The 25,172-nt window shown below is 38.7% G+C and overlaps 2 protein-coding genes across 6 annotated transcripts in view; one reads left to right on the top strand and one right to left on the bottom strand.

Moving 5' to 3' along the window:
* Nucleotides 1-13,402, bottom strand: part of SPATA6L (spermatogenesis associated 6 like) — a 102,385-nt gene extending 88,983 nt beyond the window's left edge. For 2 of the 5 annotated variants that reach the window (XM_074197462.1, XM_074197460.1), the window contains exons 1-3: nucleotides 13,215-13,401; nucleotides 5,673-5,810; nucleotides 547-595 (exon numbers count right to left, since the gene is read on the bottom strand). In XM_074197462.1, the coding sequence (XP_074053563.1) occupies nucleotides 547-595; nucleotides 5,673-5,810; nucleotides 13,215-13,253 (226 nt within the window). In that variant the 5' untranslated portion in view covers nucleotides 13,254-13,401. Of the gene's footprint in view, nucleotides 1-546; nucleotides 596-5,672; nucleotides 5,811-8,028; nucleotides 8,153-8,194; nucleotides 8,246-13,214 lie in introns of those variants that run through there. The other 3 variants (XM_074197461.1, XM_074197465.1, XM_074197464.1) reach the window with 3 other exon arrangements.
* On the top strand, nucleotides 8,505-9,527 carry PLPP6 (phospholipid phosphatase 6). Its single transcript, XM_074197458.1, has one exon. The coding sequence runs from the start codon at nucleotides 8,566-8,568 to the stop codon at nucleotides 9,436-9,438; it is 873 nt and encodes a 290-aa protein (XP_074053559.1). The 5' UTR covers nucleotides 8,505-8,565; the 3' UTR covers nucleotides 9,439-9,527.
* Nucleotides 13,403-25,172: the final 11,770 nt, after the last annotated feature.

Below are 25,172 nucleotides of genomic sequence, written 5' to 3' on the forward strand. Positions count from 1 at the left end.
TAACTCATCCCAGAGACAGAGTCATTGGAATCTGAACACAGACTGTTTTCTCTCTCACTTATTCTTGAGGTTCTCATCCTTTTGGGGGTGGGGCATGCTCTCTCATAATACTCTCACAATAACATTATTGTAATAATAAAAAAGTAAAAAAGTAAAATAAAATAAAAGAACCTACGAACCAATCAACTTGCCACCCATTATTCTAAAGCAGAACTCATCTATCTAGTGGTTCACCTGAAAATTCCAAATTGTTTACCTAGACATAGAAGGAGGAAAGATATTAATTAGTAACTCTACCTCCAAAGAATTAAGGCAAAAACAACCTAAGAATTGGATGAAGAATCTTCTTATTCCAATGAATTAACATTTCATCTATCACAAAGTGTTCTGTTAAAAAAAACAACTCAAGAATGAGAACCAGATTTTACACCCATAGCTTTGAATATAAATATAAGATAAATCTCCCATGGAAGTTACTCATATATTGGCAAAATTTCACATTCATAAATTTACAAAAATTTTCTGGATTTTTTTAATTGTACATACTTTCTAGAAGTTCTGCTACAGTGGCTGGATCAAGTGCATTTAAAAATATCTAGAGAGAAAAATAGAATGTAGTCAAGTACTTATAGAAATAGATTATAATCTTTCAAATAATTAGAATCTGTATTATAGAAATATAGATTTTATTGCTCAAAATACAATAATAGACAACTATTCAAATGAAATTTTGAAGTTGTGTCCATCTCCACATTATTATAAGGAACATTGCAATGGTCTCAGGCAAAAAAGACTGAATTAGAAAACTGAGTGTAACATATACTTTTTTTTTTAGGTTTTTGCGAGGCAAGTGGGGTTAAGTGGCTTGCCCAAGGCCACATAGCTAGGTAATTATTAAGTGTCTGAGACCAGATTTGAACCCAGGTACTCCTGACTCCAATGCTGGTGCTTTATCCACTACGTCACCTAGCCGCCCCTTAACATATACTTTTAAGAATTCAACTTAACCTAAACTTACTTTTTTGATGAAGAAAACTATCCAGTTCAGGGCCAAATAAAAATATATAGGTGTCAAGAGTCTCATTAAAATAGATTTTGGAAAAAGTATTCTGCTTATAATGGATATTGAAGAATAAATATTCTTGATTCCTCTGACTGATTTTTTTCATGCAATTCAGTAAACTTAAATACAAAGAAAAAGAAAAATTTTTTAAAGTCTTCCTATTCCCACCATCCCTATCTCTTCAGCCACAAAATCAGGTTAGCAATGACAATAACAAAAATTACTAATATTTAAAGTCTACAAAGTACTGTATAGACATTATTTCATTTCATCATCTCAGTAACTCTATGAAGTTGTTTACATGTAGTAAAATAGCAAGCTCCAGGGGAAAAAAGATACAAAATTGTGCCATGAAGCATTGGGAAAATTATCTAAGAATAATTTGACTACACTGCCAACCTGCCTAATGAGAAAGATGTGGTGTTTGCCTGGTATATATACCTAATCCTTTACCTTTATCATGTTTCAAAAATGAGAATCTAGGCAAATAGTGTCATTTAATGTTATCATTGTAATAAATGCAGAGTAAAGTAATAACTTTTTATTCAAACCCCCCAAAATTCACCTCTGCCTTAATGATCTGAATATTTTAAGAAAATATGAGTGATGAGTTTTTTAATCTGAAAAATCTGGGAAACAGGTACAGCCTAAATGGTCTTTATGTATGTTCAGAGATCATGTTATTACCATAGTTGTCCAACACAAAGGTTTACCTCTTCATAAAGTAAAAAAGATGAATTTCTGTTTAAAAGATCCAATGCTTCAGAAGAGTTCCTTGAGGAGAAACTATTTTATAACATAGTTGATCAAAAGAACCTGAACTGAAAGAAACAGCAAATTGAAGGTCTTGAAAGAAAGCTGTCTCCTAAAATAACTTTATATTTAAAAGATAATTTTTTCAGAATTTTGAAATAGTCATCAACATAATTTTTCTTAAAATTTAAAAGACATTTCTCATTCAATATAAAGTGAGTTCACCTGCTGACTATTCGTGTCTTTAGAATTCTTATAAAAGATCTATAAATTTTTCTGTTAAAAAAATAACATGTTGGGGCAGCTAGGTGGCGTAGTGGATAAAGCACCGGCCCTGGAGTCAGGAGTACCTGGGTTCAAATCTGACCTCAGACATTTAATAATTGCCTAGCTGTGTGGCCTTGGGCAAGCCACTTAACCCCATTTGCCTTGCAAAAACCTAAAAAACAAAAACAAAAAAAAAATAACATGTTTAGCGAATTGTGATTTTTTTTTTTGGTGGGGGGATATGAAAAGTAACTACATATCATCATCTCAATTTCATACCTCCTGGTTGGTTGATGTTTGAAAAAATTCCTTTCACTATTGGCTGAGCAATTACTATTATATAACAATGAATCCAAAACTGGGAAGAACTTTTAAATCTTCCATTTGGTTTTGAGGTATGATACTATGTTCTCTGCTTAAATAAAAAGATATTACTCACTAGGATCCATCATATCTTCAACCCTTCCCACCACTCCTCATTCTTTATTCATCATTGATTTAATCATACATATTTTGTTCTTTAAATCCATCTCTCAAATGCTATATATTTAAGAGGATTAACATCCAAATAAACAGAAAGAAATGTATCTAAGGGTCTAATATGGCATCTTATAAGCCTATTCTTGGCTGTTTTGTAAGACAATTTGTTTATTTTCATGATAAGGATTATTTTGCATAACTGTATTGATAATACACAAATAAATTGACTTATATTCTCAGATAAATTATTCCACTGTAGTTAGAAAAAACTTAATTTATTAAGAAGCAACTGAATATTCTAAAAATATCTACTTATAGATTTATGACTTTATCTCAGAATATTACTGATATAAATTTAGTTTATCACTAAATATTGGCTAAACTCATAAAATAAAATCTTTTAGAAAAGAAAAATACTGAAATTCTGACAAATTCTGACAAATAACAAGTGTAGATTACATTTGAATTTTTACACAAGCCAGTTTTAGTGGGGGGACATACAAAATATAAATATGGCATTTCACTCATCATACCTTACCACCAGGCCTAAATATATACCAGTTCAAAATAAAAAACATCATAAGGGGTCAGAACATCTAGTTAGTATTCATTCTCTGAAAATGGTATCAAGAAAGTCTCAAAGACTCAAAGATATATCCTAAATATTCTTGACTCTTCCCCTTAAAAATACATTAAGGACTTTTTGCTTTTATTGAAAACATAATGTATTTATTAGTTTAAAAGCAAAGATTGAGTACCTGAGTTCAAGTCCAGCCTCAGACACTTAATAATTGCCTAGCTGTGTGACCTTGGGCAAGCCACTTAACCCCATTTGCCATGCAAAAATCCTAAGAAAAATAAATAAAAACAAAGATTGAAGCTATAGTCATAGACTCTCTGGACTGAGCTTCTTTTAGTCCAGGACAGTCAATACTTTTTGCTAGCATCTGCACATTTATAGGGCAGAGGAAATCCTATCCTCTTTCAAAAATTAGAGTTTACTTCTGATTAATTATTTTGACATAAAAGCAATCAGCTACCCAACAGAGAGAGGAAAATAGAAGCATATAAAAGATTGTGGGGTAGGTAAACAAAAAAATTATTATGGGAAATAAGAAAAAAGTAATAGCTGATACTTATATAATTCTTTAAGTTTTACAAACCATTTTAAATATATTATTATTTTCTAAACCTCATAATATATATATATCTGTGTGATATATATAATTCAAGGGATGTCATCCCCATTTTGCAAATGAGGAAACTGAGGCTCTGGGAATAAGAGTAATTTGTCATGGTAACATGACCAGTAAAAAGAACAGACAGGACTGAACCCCTCTCTCCCTCTCCCTCTCTGTTTTTCTCTTTCTTTATAAAACAATTATTCTCTTCTTTGGAGAGAGGAGACATTTCTGGTTCAGTAACTGATCCAGGATCACACAGCTAATAAATATCTGAGTCACATATGAACTAAGATTCTTCTGACTCCAGGATCAGTGCTCTATCCATTGTACCTTTATAACTATCTCTTTTTTTTAAAATGCAGTCATTCCTTCCCCCTCCAAATCTAGTGTTCAACAAATGGAAAAAGAAAATGATCAAAATAAGAGATCAAATGCAAACATACTAAAACCTACATGCAAATAAGAAAACAAACAGAAATGGAACATAAAGCAATAAGAAAACAAAGAGAACTAACAATAAATGAACTGAAATATATACAAATGCAAAGTCTAAAACAGAAGAAAATCCAACAGCTCAAAAACCCAATGGAGTTCAATCTAACAGAGAAATTCCAGAATTATTTCCCCACAGTAGATTCTTGCTCATGGAGCTGCTTTTACATGATATATTAATTTGAACATCAATGCTTTCCAAAAACATTTATAATTTCCAATAGATTTAAATTTGATGTTCCTGATTGAGTCTATCATTTCCCACTGTACTTACACAAAACAAGTCTTTTCCCTGGGATTCTGAATCCCACATAAACTGCACTTGCTCTTTCATTCTGTTTGTTTCTAGTCATTTATATTTTTTACCTTAGAGCAAAAAACTTCATTGTTTATCACTGTCTGATATCAAGTGGGAATCCATTTAAGAAGTATAGATCTTTTACCCCCCAAAAAAAAGTATGAGACAAAATTAAAGACTTTGCCAAAATCACAGTTGAGTACATCTTCAAATCCATTAAACACAATTCCAATTGTACCAGAAGGTTTATTCTATGAAATAATGTTTCAATACCCCAAGTATTGGTAATTTCAGTATTCTTTCTATGGAAGTAGATCAATAACCCTGGGGGGATGGTCCTGGTTTAGGGAAGCCCAAAATTCAAACCAAAGTTTACACTTAGACCAGCATAGTCTTTGAGAATGTAGAGTTACCTCCACACCATGACGAACCATTGATGTAGAACCTTATTGGAAGAGTGCTTGCTGTTGTTAGAAATCATTAGGTTATTAGTTGGAGTTCAGTAATATTTCACATAAGGGTTAGTATTGAAATAGAATCAGATTTGCCAGCTTTAGAGAACCTAGAGTATTAATGAGAAGTCACAGTCCAGGCTCCCAATTTTCATCAAGATGTTTGAAAACTGACTTGTTGATATCCTTATCCCAACCCTATAAAAATGTTTCTAGGTTTAAAAAAGACCATTTAAAGATAATTGTTTTTATACATTCATTTAATTATTTGTAACATTTATAATGTGCACTCAGAAAAATAAAACATGTTCAAGTTAGAAAATGTAATATAAGTTTCAGAAACAGAAAATAACTTGTGGTAATAACTTAATAAGATTACTTGGGAGGCAAAATCAAACTCTCCACATACTATCTTTTTTATTTTTTATTTTGCATAATGTTTTATTTTTCCACAATTGCATATTAAAACAATTTCAACATTTTTTAAAAGTTCTGAGTTCTAAATCCTATCTTCCTATACCCCCTTTCTTGAAATAGTAAGCATTCATATATATATTATGTATATATATATATATATATAATACAAGTACAATCAAAAAAAAATAATTTATCAAATTAATTTTTGAACAGTGGCCCATTAGGAAATCTCAAATAGATGCCAAACTGGAAAAAAATAGTTTTACCTTGTCAAACTTCATAACTTCGTGAATTATAAGGGGGAACAGAGCAGGAAAACATTTTGTCTCCCTATATTGATCAAAGATGCAGACACCGAGTAAAAGTTCTTTCTTCTCTGGAAGAAACACACCTGGGCAGGTGATCTTAAAAGGAAAGAAAAAAAGATAAAGAAGCTTTTCTTTCTTTGCTAAGAATCTCTTGCTAGAGACACAATGCATTTTTCCTAATGTCTTACTCAATGACTAATAAATGGTCAAAAATAAACAGAAAGTTTAGGGAAAGAGAAAACCAAATTGTTTTAGCATTGAAAACCAGAAAGAACTTTAGAAATTATTTCTCATGTAAGTGGGTTGGTCTAGAGAGTTTCTAATGTCCTTCCAACTCTAAATTTATAACTCCAAGCAAAACTCCCCTCATTTTACAGATCAAAAAATTAATGCCAAAATTAGGTAAGTAATTTTCCTAGTAAAAAATTCACAGCATAAAATGGATTCAAATCTAAATATTTTTGACTTCGAATCCTTTGTTCTTCCCTCTATACCTGTTGACCATATAAGTATTCACGTTAAAAAGTTACCAACTTCAATAATAACACATTCAATCATTTGTAGGGCTCAATGCTGGCTACTAGATAGAAATCAAAACAGTTCTTGTGCCCCCCCTCAAAGTATCTTAACTTCTTTGTATGTTTAAAGAAATGCAAATAAAATCTAAAAAACAAAATGACAAACTAGCACAAGCTAAATCATGGAAAACTAGAAATCTACAATGTTGATGGAATTGCAATATAAGATTTTTTAGCTAGAATTTGCCAGAACTAGGCAAATATCAAAAAAAAAATTGCCCTATGGTGGATACTTGATAATCCTTTTGTTTAGAAATACATTCTGAGAATATTGTCAAAAGGCAGGGGAGAGGTGAGAAGAGTAATCGGTTTAAAGATAGCTATGGCAACATAGTATATTTGAGGGGGGGAAGCAAAAAACCATATAATCACTGCCTAAATTATAATATACCATATATGGGATATTATAATGTGATTAAGTGTATAGAAAATAAATAAATATGTTGAAATAGAAGAATTCTGAGGAAATAAAGTCTAACCAAAAGAACAGAATACACATTAACAATGTCCATTTTTGAAGAAGACTACAACATCAGGGAGGCGATCCCATGACAAGCACATGAACTGGATTTGAGTGAGGGGATGCTGTGCTAAGTTAGCAGGCTCATTTTGCCCTTTAGAGCCATCTGGGTCCAGTGGCCAGACAATAATCAGGATGACTGGAGACGACCCTGGATGAGAGGCAATTGGGTTTAAGTGACTTGCCCAAGGTCACACAGCTGGTGGGTATCAAGAGTCTGAGGCTGGATTCAAACTCCTGTCCTGACTCCATTAACACATTAACAATAACTATTTAAGTTATTGTTTTGAGGGGGGGCGGCTAGGTGGCACAGTGGATAGATCACGGGCCCTGGAGTCAGGAGGACCTGGGTTCAAATCCAGCCTCAGAGGCTTATTAATGACCTAGCTGTGTGACTTCGGGCAAGTCGTTTAATCCCATTGCCTTGCAAAAAAAAAACCCTAAAAACAAAACAAAAGCAGAACCTAAGATTTCATTTAAAGGAAAATGCATAAGGATGCAACTTCACCGAAAGCAGGCAGTCCACCCCCATCGGCTCTACCCTTGCAGAGTCGACTAGGATGCTGAAAGAAGTTAAGTGACTCGCCCATCCATGTTCACTCAGCCTGCCTGGCTCAGAAGTGAAACTTGAACTCAAGCCACCCTGTCTTTGGCCGGATCTCTATCTAATGGGACAGATCTGCCTCTCAACTAAAACTACAGAAAAAAGGGAAAATATCAACAAAAGTAATAAAAGGCCAACAAGGGAAGACTTAAGGGAGCCTCAAGGCAAGTCACTAATAAGTTGGTATAGCCATTTCTAAATGCAAATTTGTTGTTCCCTCTTGTTCGACTCTCCGGTAACTCTTTTAGAGTTTTCTTAGCAGAGAAACTGGAATGTTTTGCCACTTTTTTCTTGAGTCCACACTACAGATGGGTTAGGCGTCTTGGCCAGGGTCACAACTGCACTGTCTGCGGCCACATTTGAACCCAGGATGAATCTTCTCGCCTCCGGGCCGGTGCTGGGCCAGTGTGCCACCTCCCTGCCCATGGGGTCAGAAACACATTGATTCGAATGCCAGTAGCTGGAGTCCTTCCTTGTTTAACACGCTGCGGTCCTGCTGGGGGCTGATAGTTCCCTATCATGATCACTTGCTTTTATCGGCTTTTAAGATTGTTTGTGATATGTCTAATCCTACATAACAATGCAAACGTGCACACACGCACATATACCCACAAGGACTTAGGTCCACCCGGGGTCAAGGAGTCGGGAAGACCCGAGTTCGTCAGGAAGACCCGAGTTCAAGTTTGACCTCAGACACTCGGTAGCCGGGCTTAACGCAGTTCGCCTCATAAAAGGAGCTAAAGAGCTTGGGAAGGGAAAGACAAGCTAGTGTCGATACCAGGAATCCCCTCTGTGGGCCGGATCTCCGCCTTCTTCCCGGCCCCGCCCCCGGCTCCTCCTACGGAAGCGGAAGAGCCCTGCGACCCGGCTCTCGGAGGCTGCGCCCCGCCCCGCCCCCGCGTCTCCTCCTACGCGGAAGCGGAAGAGCGCTACGACCCGGCTCTCGGAGGCTGCGCCCCGCCCCCGCCCCCGCGTCTCCTCCTACGCGGAAGCGGAAGAGCGCTACGACTCGGCTCTCGGAGGCTGCGCCCCACCCCTGGCCTGCCCCCGGCCCCGCCCCTCGGCCCCTCCTACGCGGAAGCGGAAGAGCGCTACGACCCGGCTCTCGGAGGCTGCTCCCGCCGCCAGGGGCCGTCTCCGGCCGCCGACATGTCCAGCCCCCGGAGGAGCCCCGCGGGATCCGGGCCGGGCGGCGGCGGCAGCCACCCCGGCAGCCCCGCTCACGGGAGCGGCGGCGGCGGCGGCAGGTTCGAGTTCCAGTCCCTGCTGAGCAGCCGCAGCCCCGGCGCGGAGCCCAGCGCGGCCCGGCTGCGGGCCTCCGAGAGCCCGGTGCGGCGGCGCGGCTCCTGCCCGCCGGCCGGCGCCCCCTTGCCGCCGCCGGCCGCGGCCCCGCCGCCCGACGAGGACCGCATGAAGCTGAACCCGTCCTTCGTGGGCATCGCGCTCCGCTCCCTGCTGGCCGTGGACCTGTGGCTGTCCAAGAGGCTGGGCGTGTGCGCCGGCGAGCAGTCGGCCTGGGGCAGCGCGCGGCCGCTGCTGAAGCTGCTGGAGGTCTCGGGCCACGGGCTGCCCTGGCTGGGCGGCACCGCCTACTGCCTGTACCGCAGCGACAGCTGGGCCGGCCGCGAGGTGCTGCTCAACCTGCTCTTCGCGCTGCTGCTGGACCTGGCGCTCGTGGCGCTGCTCAAGGGGGCGGTGCGGCGGCGCCGGCCCCCGCACAACCGCGCGGACATGTTCTTCACCTTCTCGGTGGACAGGTACTCCTTCCCGTCCGGCCACGCCACCAGGGCGGCCCTGGTGGCCCGCTTCGTCCTGCGCCACCTGGTGCTGGCCGTGCCGCTGCGGGTGCTGGTGCTGCTCTGGGCCTTCGTCCTGGGCCTCTCCAGGGTCATGCTGGGCAGGCACAACGTCACCGACGTGGCCTTCGGCTTCGCCTTCGGCTACCTGCAGTACAGCCTGGTGGACTACCTGTGGCTGTCTCCCTTCACCGTCCCCGCCGTCTTCGCGTTGTGGAGCCACTAGTGGACGCAGTGGGCCGGAAGACCCCCGGCATCACCAGGACCAAAGACACACCAGCACCCGGCCCCGGCTTGCTTGGCCCTTGCAGACGCGTTGGGCTTTTAAGTTTAAAGGGACAGATGGAACCCCTGCCACCTTGGTAGCTGCTAGATTGGAGCATGTGCCAGCCCTACCGCGAACACAGCCACATTAGGTAAAGAAAATATTTACATAGGGAGACTTAGACATCTGTAGATCTTCATTACAAACTCTCAGCAAAGGAACCAAGCAGTTGCTCTTGCTGTTCAGCACTGATGCTTTTTTGAAAGTTTACATCAGGGGATAATATAATTCCGCATGTCACCCGTACGTGGCATCTCTTTTTGTTTTAGGTGTTTTTTTTTTTTGCAAGGCAAATGGGGTTAAGTGGCTTGCCCAAGGCCACACAGCTAGGTAATTATTACGTGTCTGAGACCGGATTTGAACCCAGGTACTCCTGACTCCAAGGCCAGTGCTTTATCCACTACACCACCTAGCCTCCCGTGGCATCTCTTTTTTAAAAGAGGGAAGGGTGAAAAGAAATGTTAACAAGAATCACATTTTGCATTATTAACTTGCATTAAGGTGAACGACTCATAATAGGTTTCAAAACCATAATAGGTTTCAAACGATTTAAACAATAGAAAACAAAAACCTCTATGTTTATCTCTGAAAGTCTGGTGCTACAGATGTGTAGATTTTTAAGATTTTAATTGATTCACTTTTAATAACCCACACATTTGGGAGAGATTGGGAAGGTGGAGCACATTTCCACCTTTGCTAATGCAGCAAATGAGGACATAAATAAAGGACAGCTTTCCCATTCCATTAAAAAAAGATGGATAGATATCTTTTCCATTCCTATCTAATATGACCTGTTAACATGAAAAAGAACCAAATGACTAAGAAAAATTCCAAAAATAGAATATATATATATATATATACATATATATATATATATATATATATATATACTTCAAGTAAATTCTATTTCATCAGAGTGAAAGCACCTTCCACCAATACAGATTGCAAGCCCTCCATGCCTTACTAGATAGATAGTTTCATGACTTACTATGAATGGGGGGAAAAAAATTCATCATGGAAATATTACATGATTACAAACTTCTCCAACTTAGCCAGGATGATCCTTGGACCAGAGATGTCACCAGGCCTGTATATGATACCTTTCCAGCTTGGTGGGATCTATCTTGCATAGCCTTCAACAACTCAAGGTTCCATCCACATCATGGTGAAATACTAGACGACTTAAGTGAAAGAGCAGACAGTATAAATAGAAAAGGGGATGGAGGGAGAGAGACTGAGAAGTATCAGAAAAGTGGAAGTGGGGCAATGGTGGTTTTGCTAGAATTTATAGTAACCGTTGAGTACATCAGATTTCCCAAACTTTGTAAGAAGGGAAAAATAAATCTTCAAAAGGAAAAAAGCCACTTGTTGGGTAAGGAAACATTTGAGGATAATTCTGAGTCGGGCCATATTTCACATGGACCACTGTGGTCAGAGATGTGCTTGGTTTCCTCATTTCTATTGAGTAAAGGATAAAACTTTTACTGAAGAGTGGGAAATGGGACCAGTCTTTTAAAGGTAACAATACAAGCTTACCTATATGCAACAAAAAGGACCTGTATATTTTGTAATTTCTATGTTGTATTTTGGTGGGTTTTTTTCTGTAATGACTTTGAGGGTTATAGAAGTTAAAACAATCAGATTCTCAAACATCAGCATTCATCACTGTGAGCTTGCTGTCTTACCAGGCACAAAATATAATTACTAAATTTCTTTTATGCTGACTTATTTCATTCCAAGAAATTCATTAGGGTGCCTCCACAAATCATACTACTGAAGACCACCTTATCATTCTTAGCCAGGAAAAGTAAATGGGGGACTAGTTAAATCATTTATATTTTAGCCACAAAGAACCCTTAAATTAGACAATTCAATATAGGAACTTTATCAGCATTTATAAATAGAAAAGACTGGGATGACAGTACCCTTTTACATTTGTAATAGTGAGTATCTGGAATCAGCTGTGGCAAATACAGCTAATTCTAACCGGGCAGAAGAGTAAATTGTTTAATGACAAGTAGCACCCAGAAATTGGAACTACTTAGAGATAAATGAAATCATTTTTATTTCACTTTAACCCAACACTGACTACCTCTTTACTTCCAGAATCAACATAGTGAATTCCTCTCTATCTTAGAAGTTCTAAATTATTTTGTTCTGTTTACTTTTTTTTTTGGTAAGGCAAACGGTTAAGTGGCTTGCCTAAGGCCACACAGCTAGGTAATTATTAAGTGTCTGAGACCCGGATTTGAACCCAGGTACTCCTGACTTCAGGGCCGGTGCTTTATCCACTATGCCACCTAGCTGCCCCTTGCCACCTAGCTGCCCCATTCTGTTTACTTTTAAAGATTTCATTACAGCAATGTTATGCCAGATGTTTAAAATTATGAAACTCCTATTCATAACCCCTATGTTAACACCTAGAGGCTTCAGGAGTTGATTTTGTTGAATGTTTATTCCACTGAAATTCATTTAATTAAATGACACCTAAGTTTACTGATCATAGGTCTGTTTTCTTTCTAATTGGGACCTGGTGAAGAACAATGCAAATGTAATTAGTAGTACTTTAGACCATGAATGTCTTTGTTTTTTGTAAAGGAAACAATTTGACTTCAGAATCATAATAAAACCTAACCCTGCTGTTAAACTTTGATGCAGTGCACTTTTTGTTTATCTTTTAGTTATAGACATATACATGTCTATGTCTTACACATTTTCTCTGAACATACACATAGTATGTCTACATATATCTATCTATCTATATAGATAGATATAGATATATCCTCAATCTATATGCTAAACAGCAAACTGGGCCAAATTTCCTTCCTATCACTGCCTCAGACAATATTGTGCTGGATCTGGAATCAAAAGACCCAGGTTCATACCCTGGCTTTTTCATCTATGACCTTTAACAAATCATTTAAGATTTCTGTAAAATGAGAGGGTTGGACTAGATCTTTAAAGCCTCTTTGGGCCCTACATCTATGAACCTAAGGCCCACAATTGCCAATTTTGATGTGTGTGGCCTCTCAGTGGGGACTACATTTTCCAGTCCCTCATTCCTCTAAGTTTCTACCCCTAGGGATGACTCTGTTAACTGGAAACTAGATCTCTTCATCAGCCTGACACTGGAGCCTGACCCTAAAAGAGGTTGTTTAGTTCTACTATTCTGAGTGTTTCAGTCTGAACTCTGTTTAGAGCATCTAGTGCAATGTCTTATAAATACTTCGTTGATGTTCAAGGGACAGAGCAAGTCAGAGCTGGCCCTGGAAAGAACTAGGTCAGAAGAAAGGCATTTTTTCATCTGGTGACTCTGCTAATCATATATATCTTCTCATGTTGAGATTAGGGCTAAAAGAACAGCAACTTCCCTAATGTTGGTTCCGCCATTAAGATGGTGCAGCTGTCCTGAGGCTGGCATCGATTTAAGTGGGTGAGCGGGAGCAGCGCAGGGGATGAAGTAGGTAAGGTGCCCCCCGAGGGGTAGGCCGGGACGAGGGGCGCTGAAGGGGAAGGGGAAAAGCTTCCAGAATCAACGAAGAACGGTTTGAGCGCTAAGCTCAGGGGCCAGGATTTGCCTGGCCCTGAGAGTTTGTTGAGGTGGGGGGGGGGGAATCAGGAATCTGGGGTTAAGAAGGGTGGGCACTTGTGAACGGTGGGGGGGGGGGGTCTCTTACCGCTCGAACTTGCAGCTCCACTGCCACTTCCAGGGGCATCTTTCCCAGCTGGGGCGGGAAGGGTTGGAAAGGGAAGAGGAGTAGGGGCTCCTTCCCCGGCCCTCCCGCCCCGACCCCTCTCCCGTGGAGCCTTAGTAGCCGCTGTTCTCCAGAGGGAGGGAAAAAAAGCGTCCCGTTGCCATGGAGACCGAAGCTGCCGGACTTCCAGGGCTGGAACGCGGGAGGCCGGGGGCGCATGCGCGGTGTCCGGCGCGAGGAGGAGGACGCGGCCCCGGCCGGCTCGGGGCTCGGGGCTCGCCCGTCCCGCCCTCCCTGCCCTCCTTCGCCGCGGTCCCCCTCAGCGCCCCGGGGCAGGTCTGCTTAACGCAGCGGCCTGGGGTCGTGAGGGACGCACGATCCGATTCAGTGCCGGCCCCCTGGAGACCCAGAGCCGTGCCCCCGAGGCGGGCGCTGGAGCTTTGCCCTCCGCACTGCGCGGCGGTGAAGTCCGAGCACGGAGCTTCAGTGCCCGCCTCCCGCCGGCCCGTTTGTCCCGACCGCAGAAGAGAGAGGGGCGGCGGGCTGCCGCGGCGGAATCGGGCAGAAGGCCGCGGGCCTGGCTGGCCGGCGCAGCCAGGCTCGGCCGGTTTTGCTGGATTGGTTAAAAGGAGCGATGGGTGGCCGGGGTCCTTGGGAAGTGACCGCTATGGGGGGGGGGGGGAGCAGCAATAAAATTATTTTTAAGTTTTTTGGGGGGGGTGGATTATGCGGGGGCGTGAAGAATTGATAACTGAGGAGATGGCCCCTCGGCTGAAGTACGGCTAGCCCTGTGATGTTACATGGATGTGCGGGAATACTGTCAGAAATTATGAAGGAGACGGCTTGCCAGCCTAACCTGGCGGGACCTGCATGACCTGATGCAGCGAGAAGCGCACGGCAAAGACGGCCAATGTGGCATTCCACCAGGGCCCCACAGTAACTCACCACAGAGCGTGCTACCCACCCCCCGATACTGAGATGACGGACTCAGACTATAAACTGAAGTACATATTTTTTTTCTGCTTTAAAAAAAAATGTGTTGGCATACGCCTAATGCAGAAATTTGTTTTATTTGACTATACTGTCTGTAATAGGTTTTGTTTTTCTTGCCTTCTCATTGGATGGGTGAGGGATAATGAGAGAATTTGGAACTGAAGCAAAAGATGTCTGCTTCCAATATAAATTTTAAAGCCTTTTAAAAGAAGGCTCAGATCTTCATGATTTCAGGTGCTTTCTCTGCTTTTTCCATTTTGCCTGAGACCTATCAGGTGAAGTCCTTGAGAGCAGGGTCTGTTATATCCCCAGATTTAACAAATGCCTATTGACTTAAATGATTCCAAATTAGCATTCTTTTACTGTTCCAAGGGACAAAGTAAGATTGCTTATATGAATGAATGACACAGATAATGCTGTGATTGCAAAAGTAGTTAAATATTAGGTACATAAAGTATATGCTAAAGCATTAAAGGTATATCCTAATCTTTTTCCCCTGAGAAATTTCAGGGATTTCACAATCCAAAGCAGACAAAATTAGCTTCTAAGATTTTTCTTTATCTCATAGTAGTTAGATTCTCCAGTGCCATGGTTTCATTTTTAAAACAGGCAGTGCTGAGATTCCAGCCCTAGGAAAAATAAGCCAAGTACTTAAAGAGTAAGTAAATAGCATTTTTCCATTCACTGCAGTTAATTAGTATAATAAAAGAAGGCTAGGAATATTTGGTAGAACAGCAAGAAATAGTGCCTGGAAAGGGTCCCTGACACTGAAATAGATTCCAAAGTATTATGTTTGTTTTCTGAGTATATGGACTAGAAATATGAATAATCATAAATGCTGTTATTAATCCATTTGGAGGGTCATTGGGAAATGTGAGATAGAACTTGGAACCAATGATGTTTACAGCAGGGAGGGACATTTTTAGATCATCTAGCCCAGAACAGGAAATTGAGACCAAAAAAAGGTAAAATTATTTATGGTCACCTCACTACCTTGCAATAGAGCAGTATTAAAAGCTAGACCTCTTGACTCCTAGACCATTGCTCTTGACCCTACATATCCTCCTAAGAGTTACTATTTGCCAGATAAGAGAGTAAGAGGCAGGATCCCTGGAGTCATGAAAGTGAATTAAGGGTAGTTCCACAAGAGAGTGAAGCATATAGGAATAAGATTAATGAACGGGATCTTTTGTCCCAAAGATTTATTTTTTAGTATTCTTTCCATCTGCTTATCCACTTTAGTGCATAGGTATTGTAAATCTTAACAACTACAATCAAACCCCCTACAGTGTCCCAACAGTCTTAGTACAGTTTTAAGCTACCAAAAGCTTAAGAAAAAACCTGCCAGTACAGATCAGTCATGAAAAAGCTTTAAACTATGCTATTGTTGACACCCTATTGCTTGTTGAAAATGCATATTGAGGAGACTACACTATGATCAAAAACAGACATTCATTAGCTCTAGAGAGTTCTAAAATCACTTTCAGACAGCAAATGATTCTAAAGGTAGCTCTCATGAAACTGGAAACCCTGTGACAAAACACCACCATAGCCTAAAGAGAGAAAGCTAGAAGCAATTTGAAACAACTAAGACATCTTTGTGAAAAAAAGGGAAAGACAGATATAGAATCTTAACTGCTGCACTGCATATAATGCAATGGTGATGAAATCTAGGTTTAAGCCAATTTAGCCTTGGGAAAAGGCAACCTACCATTCTGAAGCTAATTTCACAGGATATAGACTGGTCAGATACTTGAGATCCTCCTATTAATCTTAAAGATAGCCTATTAAAAGAGCTTCCATGCTGACCTCTAACCCACAACCATATTGACTAACTATAAAACCTATAGAACCACCATAATCAAGTTTTGGGATGATAGTCACCATATAATCCAGTTCACTGATGGAAGGCCACTTTATATACATTATCGCATTTGATCCTTATATCAACACTTTGAGATGGGTGCTATCATTATTATTATTATTATTATTATTATTATTTTATTTATTTTATAACCTTTAAGCAGTTGACAAGATAAGCCCAGAAGGCCAAGGTTTTGTCCATTTTCAAAGAAAACCATGACATCATAGGAATGAAAACAAGTACATGAATTGGATTTCAGTGAGAGGGTGCTATGCCAAGTCACCAATCTTACTTTCTCCTCCAAAGCCATCTGGGTCCAATGACCAAACATGAATCAGGACAATTGGAGATAGCCCTGGATGAGAGGCATTTAGGGTTAAATGTCTTGCCCAAGGTCTCACAGCCAGCAAGTGTTTGGGGTCACATTTGAACTCAGGTCCTCCTGACTTCAGGGCCAGCACTCTACCCACTGTACCATCTAGCTGCTCTGGACCCAAGTGAATCACCCATATAACATAGAAGAAAAATTAGCAGTATTAGAGAGTGTCTTTTAAAGGGCTAGATTTGGAGGCAAGAAGACCTAGGTTCAAATTCTGATACTAGGCTATATGACCTGGACCAAATACCAACTTTTCTGGTGCACAGGTTTTTGTTTTGTTCTTATTTTCTGCCAAGGCAGTATAATATCTTGGTATAGGACCTAAATTCAAATCCCAACTGTTACTATCTTTGTGACTTCCAACAAGTCACTTAAGCTCTCTAATTCATTTAATAAAGCAGGCTAGGATAATAGAAAAAGAGAGCTAACCATGGCCAGGCAACTCTTTCAATACTATTATTTCATAGAACTGGTAGTGATCTGGTAGAGGTTTTTTCATTGGGAATTCTATATTTCAGTGAAATCAAAGATCTGGGGGCAGCTAAGTGGTGCAGTGGAAAGAGCACTGGCCCTGGAGTCAGGAGTACCTGAGTTCAAATGTGACCTCAGACACTTAATAATTACCTAGCTGTGTGGGCTTGGGCAAGCCCCTTAACCCCATTGCCTTGCCAAAAAAAAAAAAAACCCTAAAAAAATCAGGATTTAAACTCAGATCTTTGGGGCGGTTAGGTGGCACAGTGGATAGAGCACCGGCCTTGGAGTCAGGATTACCTGGGTTCAAATCCGACCTCAGACACTTAATAATTACCTAGCTGTGTGGCCTTGGGCAAGCCACTTAACCCCATTACCTTGAAAAAAATAAAAAAAAAGAAGGAGAACAAAGATCTGGACAAAGACAAATTACTAACTTATGCTGGGGAAGAGTCATTCTGCATTCTGCCCAGTTTTACAAAACAGTCCAGGCACCTTGGTAGCTGCTAGCAACATGTGAATGAATGCAGAAGCAACCCAAGTGTTTGGCTTTTTACCATCTCTGGGATGACTTTACAATACCCTGGGTTTCCCTTCACAACACTAAACAAATTAATCTTCCTCATTCTAAACAACAATAATAAATATGTCTTGTTCATGTATCCTGACTCTCATCTAAAAATGTGAGACTTGTCTGTTAACTTTATTTTTAGGAAATCAACATAAGAGGAAAAATTTCAAATAGTTATTCAGTGAAGTATGAATACTAATGGGATAGGAATTAGACCTCTAATTTTATTAATTTAGGGAACTCCTCAGTGAAGAAACACTTTCTGCCAGTGCTATTCAGTACCTTCTCTGAAAGTTACATCTCAGAAGTACTGAGATTACTTAGAAGTACTGAGAAATTAAGTGACTTGCCCATGGAAACTGAGCCAGTATGTATCAATAGACCGGACTTGAACCTGGACCTATATGGGAATAATCATTTTAAATTAATATAACACCTTCCCCAGAAGAATTCATATCACTTTTTTTCAGATACTAGAAGGAACTGTTGGAATGAAAACAAAGAAACAACAACAAAGGAAAGACAAGTCAAATAAAAAAATAAAGACAAATTCATCAAATGTTTGATGCTTTGCTATGTGATAGGTGTGTGTGTCTATGTGTGTGTGTGTGTATGGTGGGAAGCAATCTGTGCCCCCACTGCCTCAATGAGGAGCTGAATAGAGAAAAGACACAGGCAGGCGGGCAATGCAAGAGAGCAATCTGTTTATTGTCCAGAGAGCCAGAATATTTTAAGATAAAAACTGCAAAAGGTATGTAATCAAAAATGCAAGCTTGTGAGAATTGTACCCTTTGATCTGGTCACAGACCTCCATGCACTATTTTCCCATGTCCTAGGTACAAGATTTTTTTTTGTCTAACTCAGTACTAGTCTCTGCACTTAATAACTTTAGTATTTTCAGGCATATTTTCTTCCTAAATTGGATACTCACTCCGTTCCCAGGCTTCTTATCTAGCATTGCATAAATCTTCAGGGTTCATGGAGAACTGTAAGGGAGCAATCTTTGAGCATGTTATCATAAATACAGGTGTCAGCTAAGACATGGCCTGGATCGCAGATTAACACTCCTGCTCCAATCAAGTGTTTGATGCTTTGGTATGTGATGTGTGTGTGTGTGTGTGTGTGTGTGTGTGTGTATTTCTAATATAACTTAGTGATAAAGAGTCCTATAATTCTGGTCAAACCATTCAATCTTTAGGCCTTCAGTTGTAAATAAAAGAAAACCAACCTGCATTAGTATAGGGAATTTCCTCATGCTGAAGATATATACCAGTGGTGTCACAGGTCAAGTCCCTATCTCCCTATCTTCCAACACCCTATCTACCATGACATAATAAATTCATGAAAATATGCCAGCTATTGTAAATACCAGCAATTCTATATGAACTGTAGGAAATAAAAAATGCACCCTCCCCATTTTATTTGGTGGGCAATATAAAAATGGTCCCTCTCTTTTTTCCATTCACTCCACTGGTTTCACTTGTTAGATCTTGGTTTCTATACAGTGCTAAATCTGTATTTAGGATAACCACCCCAGGTGTCCACATGGATTATTTGTACCCAATTTGTGGTAGAACATTCCAAGTTCATATTAGTCTGAGTAGACACAAGCGGACACACTATAACCCACCTCTGACATAGTAATGTCATTTTGGTTTTCTTTGATAACGAAGGACAAGAATCAACCAACCAATTTTATGTGGCAACAATGGTTAAAACAGCACCAAAGTTCTGTTCTAGACCAGTAACCCAGAAGTACAGAATTTAACCATGATTTGAACTGATTTTCTTTTAGTCCTTGACTAAAAGCTTCAGGGGTAATTACAGAATATGTCCTAATGTTCCTGAAATATTTTCCATGACAATTAATTGTAGCATCAAGAAAAAGAATGGAACAAAGCTGGACACTGAAGTTTAGCAAATTACTGGGTATGTCAAAGAGCTTATTGGGTTGGGCTCAGTTGCTTTTCTAGATCTAATCACAATGGATCTCAATTTTGTCATCTGTAAATTAAAAGTTTATCTCCAAGGTCCCTCCCAGTTATAAATCTATGATTCTAGAAACTAGATTATACCAAAGTTTGTGTGAAATTTCTATGGAGAAATATGACTATACCAAACACAAAAATATACAAAATTTATATACTAAGAACAGCCCAAGTTTCTACCCCATTATAAAATAATAAATTTAAAAGGGGGGGGGGTGGTTCTTGGCAGTTTCCCGAAATGTGAAAACTCTAAAGAAAAGCCTTGAATATGCAAAAGTTGTTATCTGTATGTCTGCTAAGCCCAAGAAGAGGTGAAAAGAGAAAACTGCTGTTACCAGTTATTCAAAGGTAGAGAGGAAAGAGAAGTCTATTGTTACAAAAAAATATCAGTTTTCTATTGTTCTTCCTAGACTATACTGAAAGGGAGAATTAATCTGAATATTAACATGACCAATTTCTCATGTATCTTTAATAAGTATTGGGACTTAAAAAAGACAGGAATTAAGTTTCAGATGGATACTTTTTTGGTTGTTGTTCAGTCATCTCAGTCATATCTGACTCTTTGTGCCCCTCATTTGGAGTTTCCTTGCAAACAAAGTCACTAGAATATTTCCTTTTCTAACTCATTTTACAGATGAGAAAACTGAGGCAGACAGGGTAAAGTGACTTGTCCAAGATCACAGAACTACCTAAGGTTAGATTTGAACTCAAGTCTTCCTGACTCCAGGTCCTGCACTGTATCCACTGTGCTACCTAACTGCCCTTGAACACTTTTTTAGCTGACTCCAAACTATTTGGAGTCTGACATCTCAGACAAGAAATATTTTATAGTTCTTTATTTATAGAACTCTCACGAGACTATCTCATATGACACTTTTTATTGTGTTCTTTGGCTTATTGGCAGATGAAGACTCTGTACTTACATGCTGAACAAACATAACTTAAGCATTCTGGAAACCCTTCTGGATTTATTAAGCATTATTCTAATCTTGAATGCTTTACTTTCTCTCATTTTCCCACTCATTTATCACCAAAATCTTTGCTATTGGATTTCTGAACTAAATCTATCACCATCTGATGAATCCCCTGATCACAGCACTATCAAGTCAAAGCTTCCATACCAGAAAGCACAGGGATGGGGCCCAGGAAAGTCTGCTGTATTTTGAGTCTAGGCAAGCTAGAAAGACCCAGGCCAAAAATAAATGAATGAATAATTAAGTAAATAGATAAGTAAAAGTCAAAAAAATTGTCTACCAGAAAAACAAATTCCTATGTTCTTTAAATTATGGAATTTTTTACATGTAGCATATATAAACCTTTATTCATATGACAACTTAATTATGCACTTCCTTAATGGATTGTTAGGAAATTGCTTTGTAAACTGTAAAGTGCTATATAAATGTCAAATATTGCTACTCTTATATAAAAATATAGTAATCAAAGTTCCTATCTTCATAAAGACATAAAAGTCACCCTTTAGATCAGTTCAGGAAAACTTAGTCAGCTGATCAATCAATAGGCATTTGTTGACTGAGCTAAACCCTAGGGATACCCTGAGAGCCAAAAGACAGTCCCTGTCCTCAAGGAGTTCACAATCTAATGTGGGACAAGAAGCAAACAAGTATGTACAAACAAGTTATAAGAAAAATAAATAGGAAATAGAGGAAAGGCACTGGAATTAGGAGGTATTGGGAAACACTTTGTGTAGAAGGTAGACTTTTAGTTGGAAATTTTGAAGGAAACCATTAGATAGACATTAGGAAGGAGGGCATTCCAAGCATGAGGTACTTCAAGAAAAATGTTCTGGAAACTAAAAGATGAAGTGTCATTTTCATGGAGCAAGGTAACCAAATGAATTAGATTGTAGAGTATATTGTGGGATATAAAGTACAAGAAAACTGGAAGGGAGAGAGGGCTTTGAACACCAGAGGATTTTGTATTTAATTCTCAAAGAAATGAAGTTTATTGAATATGGGGAAGACTGAGGCTTTAGGAAAATCATCTTAGTGGCAGTGGATGAACTAAAGTAGGGAGAGACTTGGGACAGGCCGAGCAACCAACAGGTTACTGTAATAGTGCAAGGTTTGAGGTCATGAGGGCTTGTACCAGGATAGAAACAGTGTCGGAGGAGAAAAGAAAATAAATTCTAGAAATGTGGTAGAGGTGAAATTGACAGACCTTGGCATATGAACGGGTTGACTGTAGTGTAATTTTTTAAAATTACAACTCTTGAAAGTCACCTGCAAAGTTATAGAAAATTGCAGTCAGTCAGTGGAACAAGTACTGGAAATATTGGAAAATATATGTGTTCAGTGGTCCAGGAAACATAACTAAAATATGCCCCAGAGACCTATAGAACTTGCTTTTGACAAACTGTTTATGTTCCCAAAACTATAAGAAATTAATTGAACACAGAAAAGTGGAAGAAACCTCCAACAACCGTGTTTTTTTCATCATAACTAAATACCATGGTTTCTGAAAAAATTGCCAAAGGAAATTGGGAACATGACTATTTGACTCCAATTTTGGGCAGAAGGGAATTATTGAAATTCTCACATTTTACATATCCCTTTCATTTCTTAAATTCTCCTTTCTTCTACCATTGTCATTGTTTTATTCTCATACTCACTTTCTTTTAAAATCATTTTTATTAGTATTTTTTGGTTTTTATATCACCTTCATTTCTGAATATCTCCTCCCCCCTCCTTTACCCTATTCAGCAGTTCTTATAACAAAGATTGAAAAAGTAGGGGAAGAAAGTTCAGCAAAACTAATCAACACATATATTCATCTGATAATATATATGCAATATCCCACGACCACATTGCTCCTCCTCTACAAAGTGAAGGAAGTGAATTTTCTCTAGAGCCAGTCTTGGGTCACTGTATTTATACAACATTCAATTTCAGTTTTTTAAATTTTTCCAGTTTTTTTTTTGGTAGTGATTGTATATCTTTATCCTGGTTCTGATTATTCTGAATCATTTTATATCTTCCCACGCATCTCTGAATTCATTATGCTCATTACCTTTTTTTTTTAAGGTTTTTGCAAGGCAAATGGGGTTAAGTGACTTGCTCAAGGCCACACATTACGTGTCTGAGACCAGATTTGAACCCAGGTACTCCTCACTTTCGGGCCATCCATTGTGCTACCTAGCCACCCCTATACTCATTATCTTTTACAGCACAATGATAGTCAATCAAATTTATTTAACAAAATTTTGTCTAGCCATCCTCCAGATGATGAGTATACACATTATTTCCAGTTCTTTGCTACCACAAAAAGCGTTGTTAAGTATATTTTGGTATACAAAACTTTTCTGCCTTTGACTTCCTTGGAGTGTATGTATATACATACATACATATATTATATATATATATATATATATATATATATACATATATATATATATGAGATCTATGGGTCAAAGGTAACATTTTAATAATTTCTTAACATAAGTACAAAATTGCTTTCCAAAATATTGGACTAACCATGTGTTATTGTGCCTCTCTTTTCAGTCTATTCAATCCTGAGGAATTTTGATTTGCATTTTTCTTATTATTATTGGTTTGGACTCATCTTTCATATAGTTGTTAATACACTTGTTACAATTTTTTGGAGAACTATTTGTTCTTAACCTTTGAAAAGTCATTGGGGAACAAAGCTTGGTTTTCTGTGTTGATTTCTTAAATAGCTTGACTTTCAGATTCTTAGAGATATCTATTGTTCCATTAGATTGTTAACTTCTTAAGGAATGATGGTCTTTTGCCTTTTTTTGTATCCTCGGCCCTCAGCACAGTATCTTGACCATAGTGAGCGTTTCATAAATATTTATTGAATTGAATTCGTTGCAAAGACTTTTACCCTCAAACGAACAACTTATTTTATAATCCAATTTACCCACTTTCTTGCTTTTACGAAATCGCTTATTAAGATGCCTCCCTGAAGCACTCTCTCTTGTTCTCCCAGTTGGTGGCACTCAAAGATCAGGAAGCCACTAATCGCTGTTATCAGAATCGCTCCTTTGGGGCAACTTGTTAGGAAAAAGTGAGTTTCCCGGGCCCCTTCTGTGTTCCCTTTTGCTACCTCTCTTTCCAAGGTTACCATGGGTCAACCGCCCAGCTCGCCGTAAACCTTAAAGTCCTACCTAAAGGTCATCTATTTTCATTTTTATTACTGTATAAATCCTTATCGGTTAACGTTTAACTCCTGGGCACATTTCCTCATTTGTAGAATAAGGACGTTACTTGCAAAGGGAAGAGGAACTATTCTACCTCACAATATTGCTAGGGGATAGCTATAGAAATAAATGATTAATTGATAATAATAATTACTTGATAATAATGATTACTTAACAATAACGATTCCTTGATAATGATTATTACTTGATAATAATGATTCCTTGACAATAATGATTATTACTTGATAGTAACGATTCCTTGATAATAATGATTAATACTTGATAATAATGATTACTTGATGATTACTTGATAATAATGATTACTTAACAATAACGATTCCTTGATAATGACTATTACTTGATAATGATTACTTGATAATAACGATTATTACTTGATAATGATTATTACTTGATAATAATGATTTCTTGATAATAATGATTATTACTTGATAATAATGATTCCTTGATAATAATGATTATTACTTGATAATAATAATAATGATTACTTGATGATTACTTGGTAATAATGATTACCTAACAATAATGATTCCTTGATAATGATTATTACTTGATAGTAATGATTCCTTGATAATAATGATTCCTTGATCATAATGATTATTACTTGATAATAATGATTATTACTTAGTCATAATGATTATTACTTGATAGTAATGATTCCTTGATAATAATTATCATTACTTGATCATAATGATTACTTAATAATGATTATTACTTGGTCGTAATGATTATTACTTGATACTGATTACTTGATTATGATTTACTTGATAATGATATTTGATCATAATGATTACTTGATAATGATTACTTGATAATAATGATTATTACTTGGTCATAATGATTATTACTTGATAATGATTACTTGATAATAATGATTCCTTGATAATAATTATTATTACTTGATAGTAGATTCCTTGATAATAATGATTACTTGGTCATAATGATTATTACTTGATAATAATGATTCCTTGATCATAATGATTATTACTTGATAGTAATGATTCCTTGATAATAATGATTATTACTTGATAGTAATGATTATTACTTGGTCATAATGATTATTACTTGTTAATACTTGATCATAATGATTTACTTGATAATGATATTTGATCATAATGATTATTACTTGATAATGATTACTTGATAATAATGATTATTACTTGATCATAATGATTATTACACTCATGTCTGTTGAGACTCTACGATCAAAATTATTAGTGATAAAAATAACGCTGAGCAGTTCTGCCCAAGGTGGCAGCATAAAGCCGCCGAATGCCCAGGAGAGGTAAACAAGCCCAGTTCTCCGGGCGCGCGGTGCGGCAGCCACGCATCCGCCCTCTCTCCCTGGCCCAGCCAACCAGCGCTCGAGCAGGGATCCGCCCACCGCGCCCGCCCCTTTCCCCGGCCCTTCTCCCATTTCGCCTCGCGTCCCGAGTTTGCTCCCGGAAGTGACGACATTAAAGCCGCGGCCGTCTC

The sequence above is a fragment of the Macrotis lagotis genome, chromosome 8, assembly GCF_037893015.1.
Source record: "Macrotis lagotis isolate mMagLag1 chromosome 8, bilby.v1.9.chrom.fasta, whole genome shotgun sequence".
Classification (NCBI taxonomy): domain Eukaryota; kingdom Metazoa; phylum Chordata; class Mammalia; order Peramelemorphia; family Peramelidae; genus Macrotis; species Macrotis lagotis.

What these genes read in the sequence shown, in the direction of transcription:
- PLPP6 (XM_074197458.1), top strand. Translation starts at nt 8,566, where the DNA reads ATGTCCAGCCCCCGGAGGAGCCCCGCGGGATCCGGGCCGGGCGGCGGC.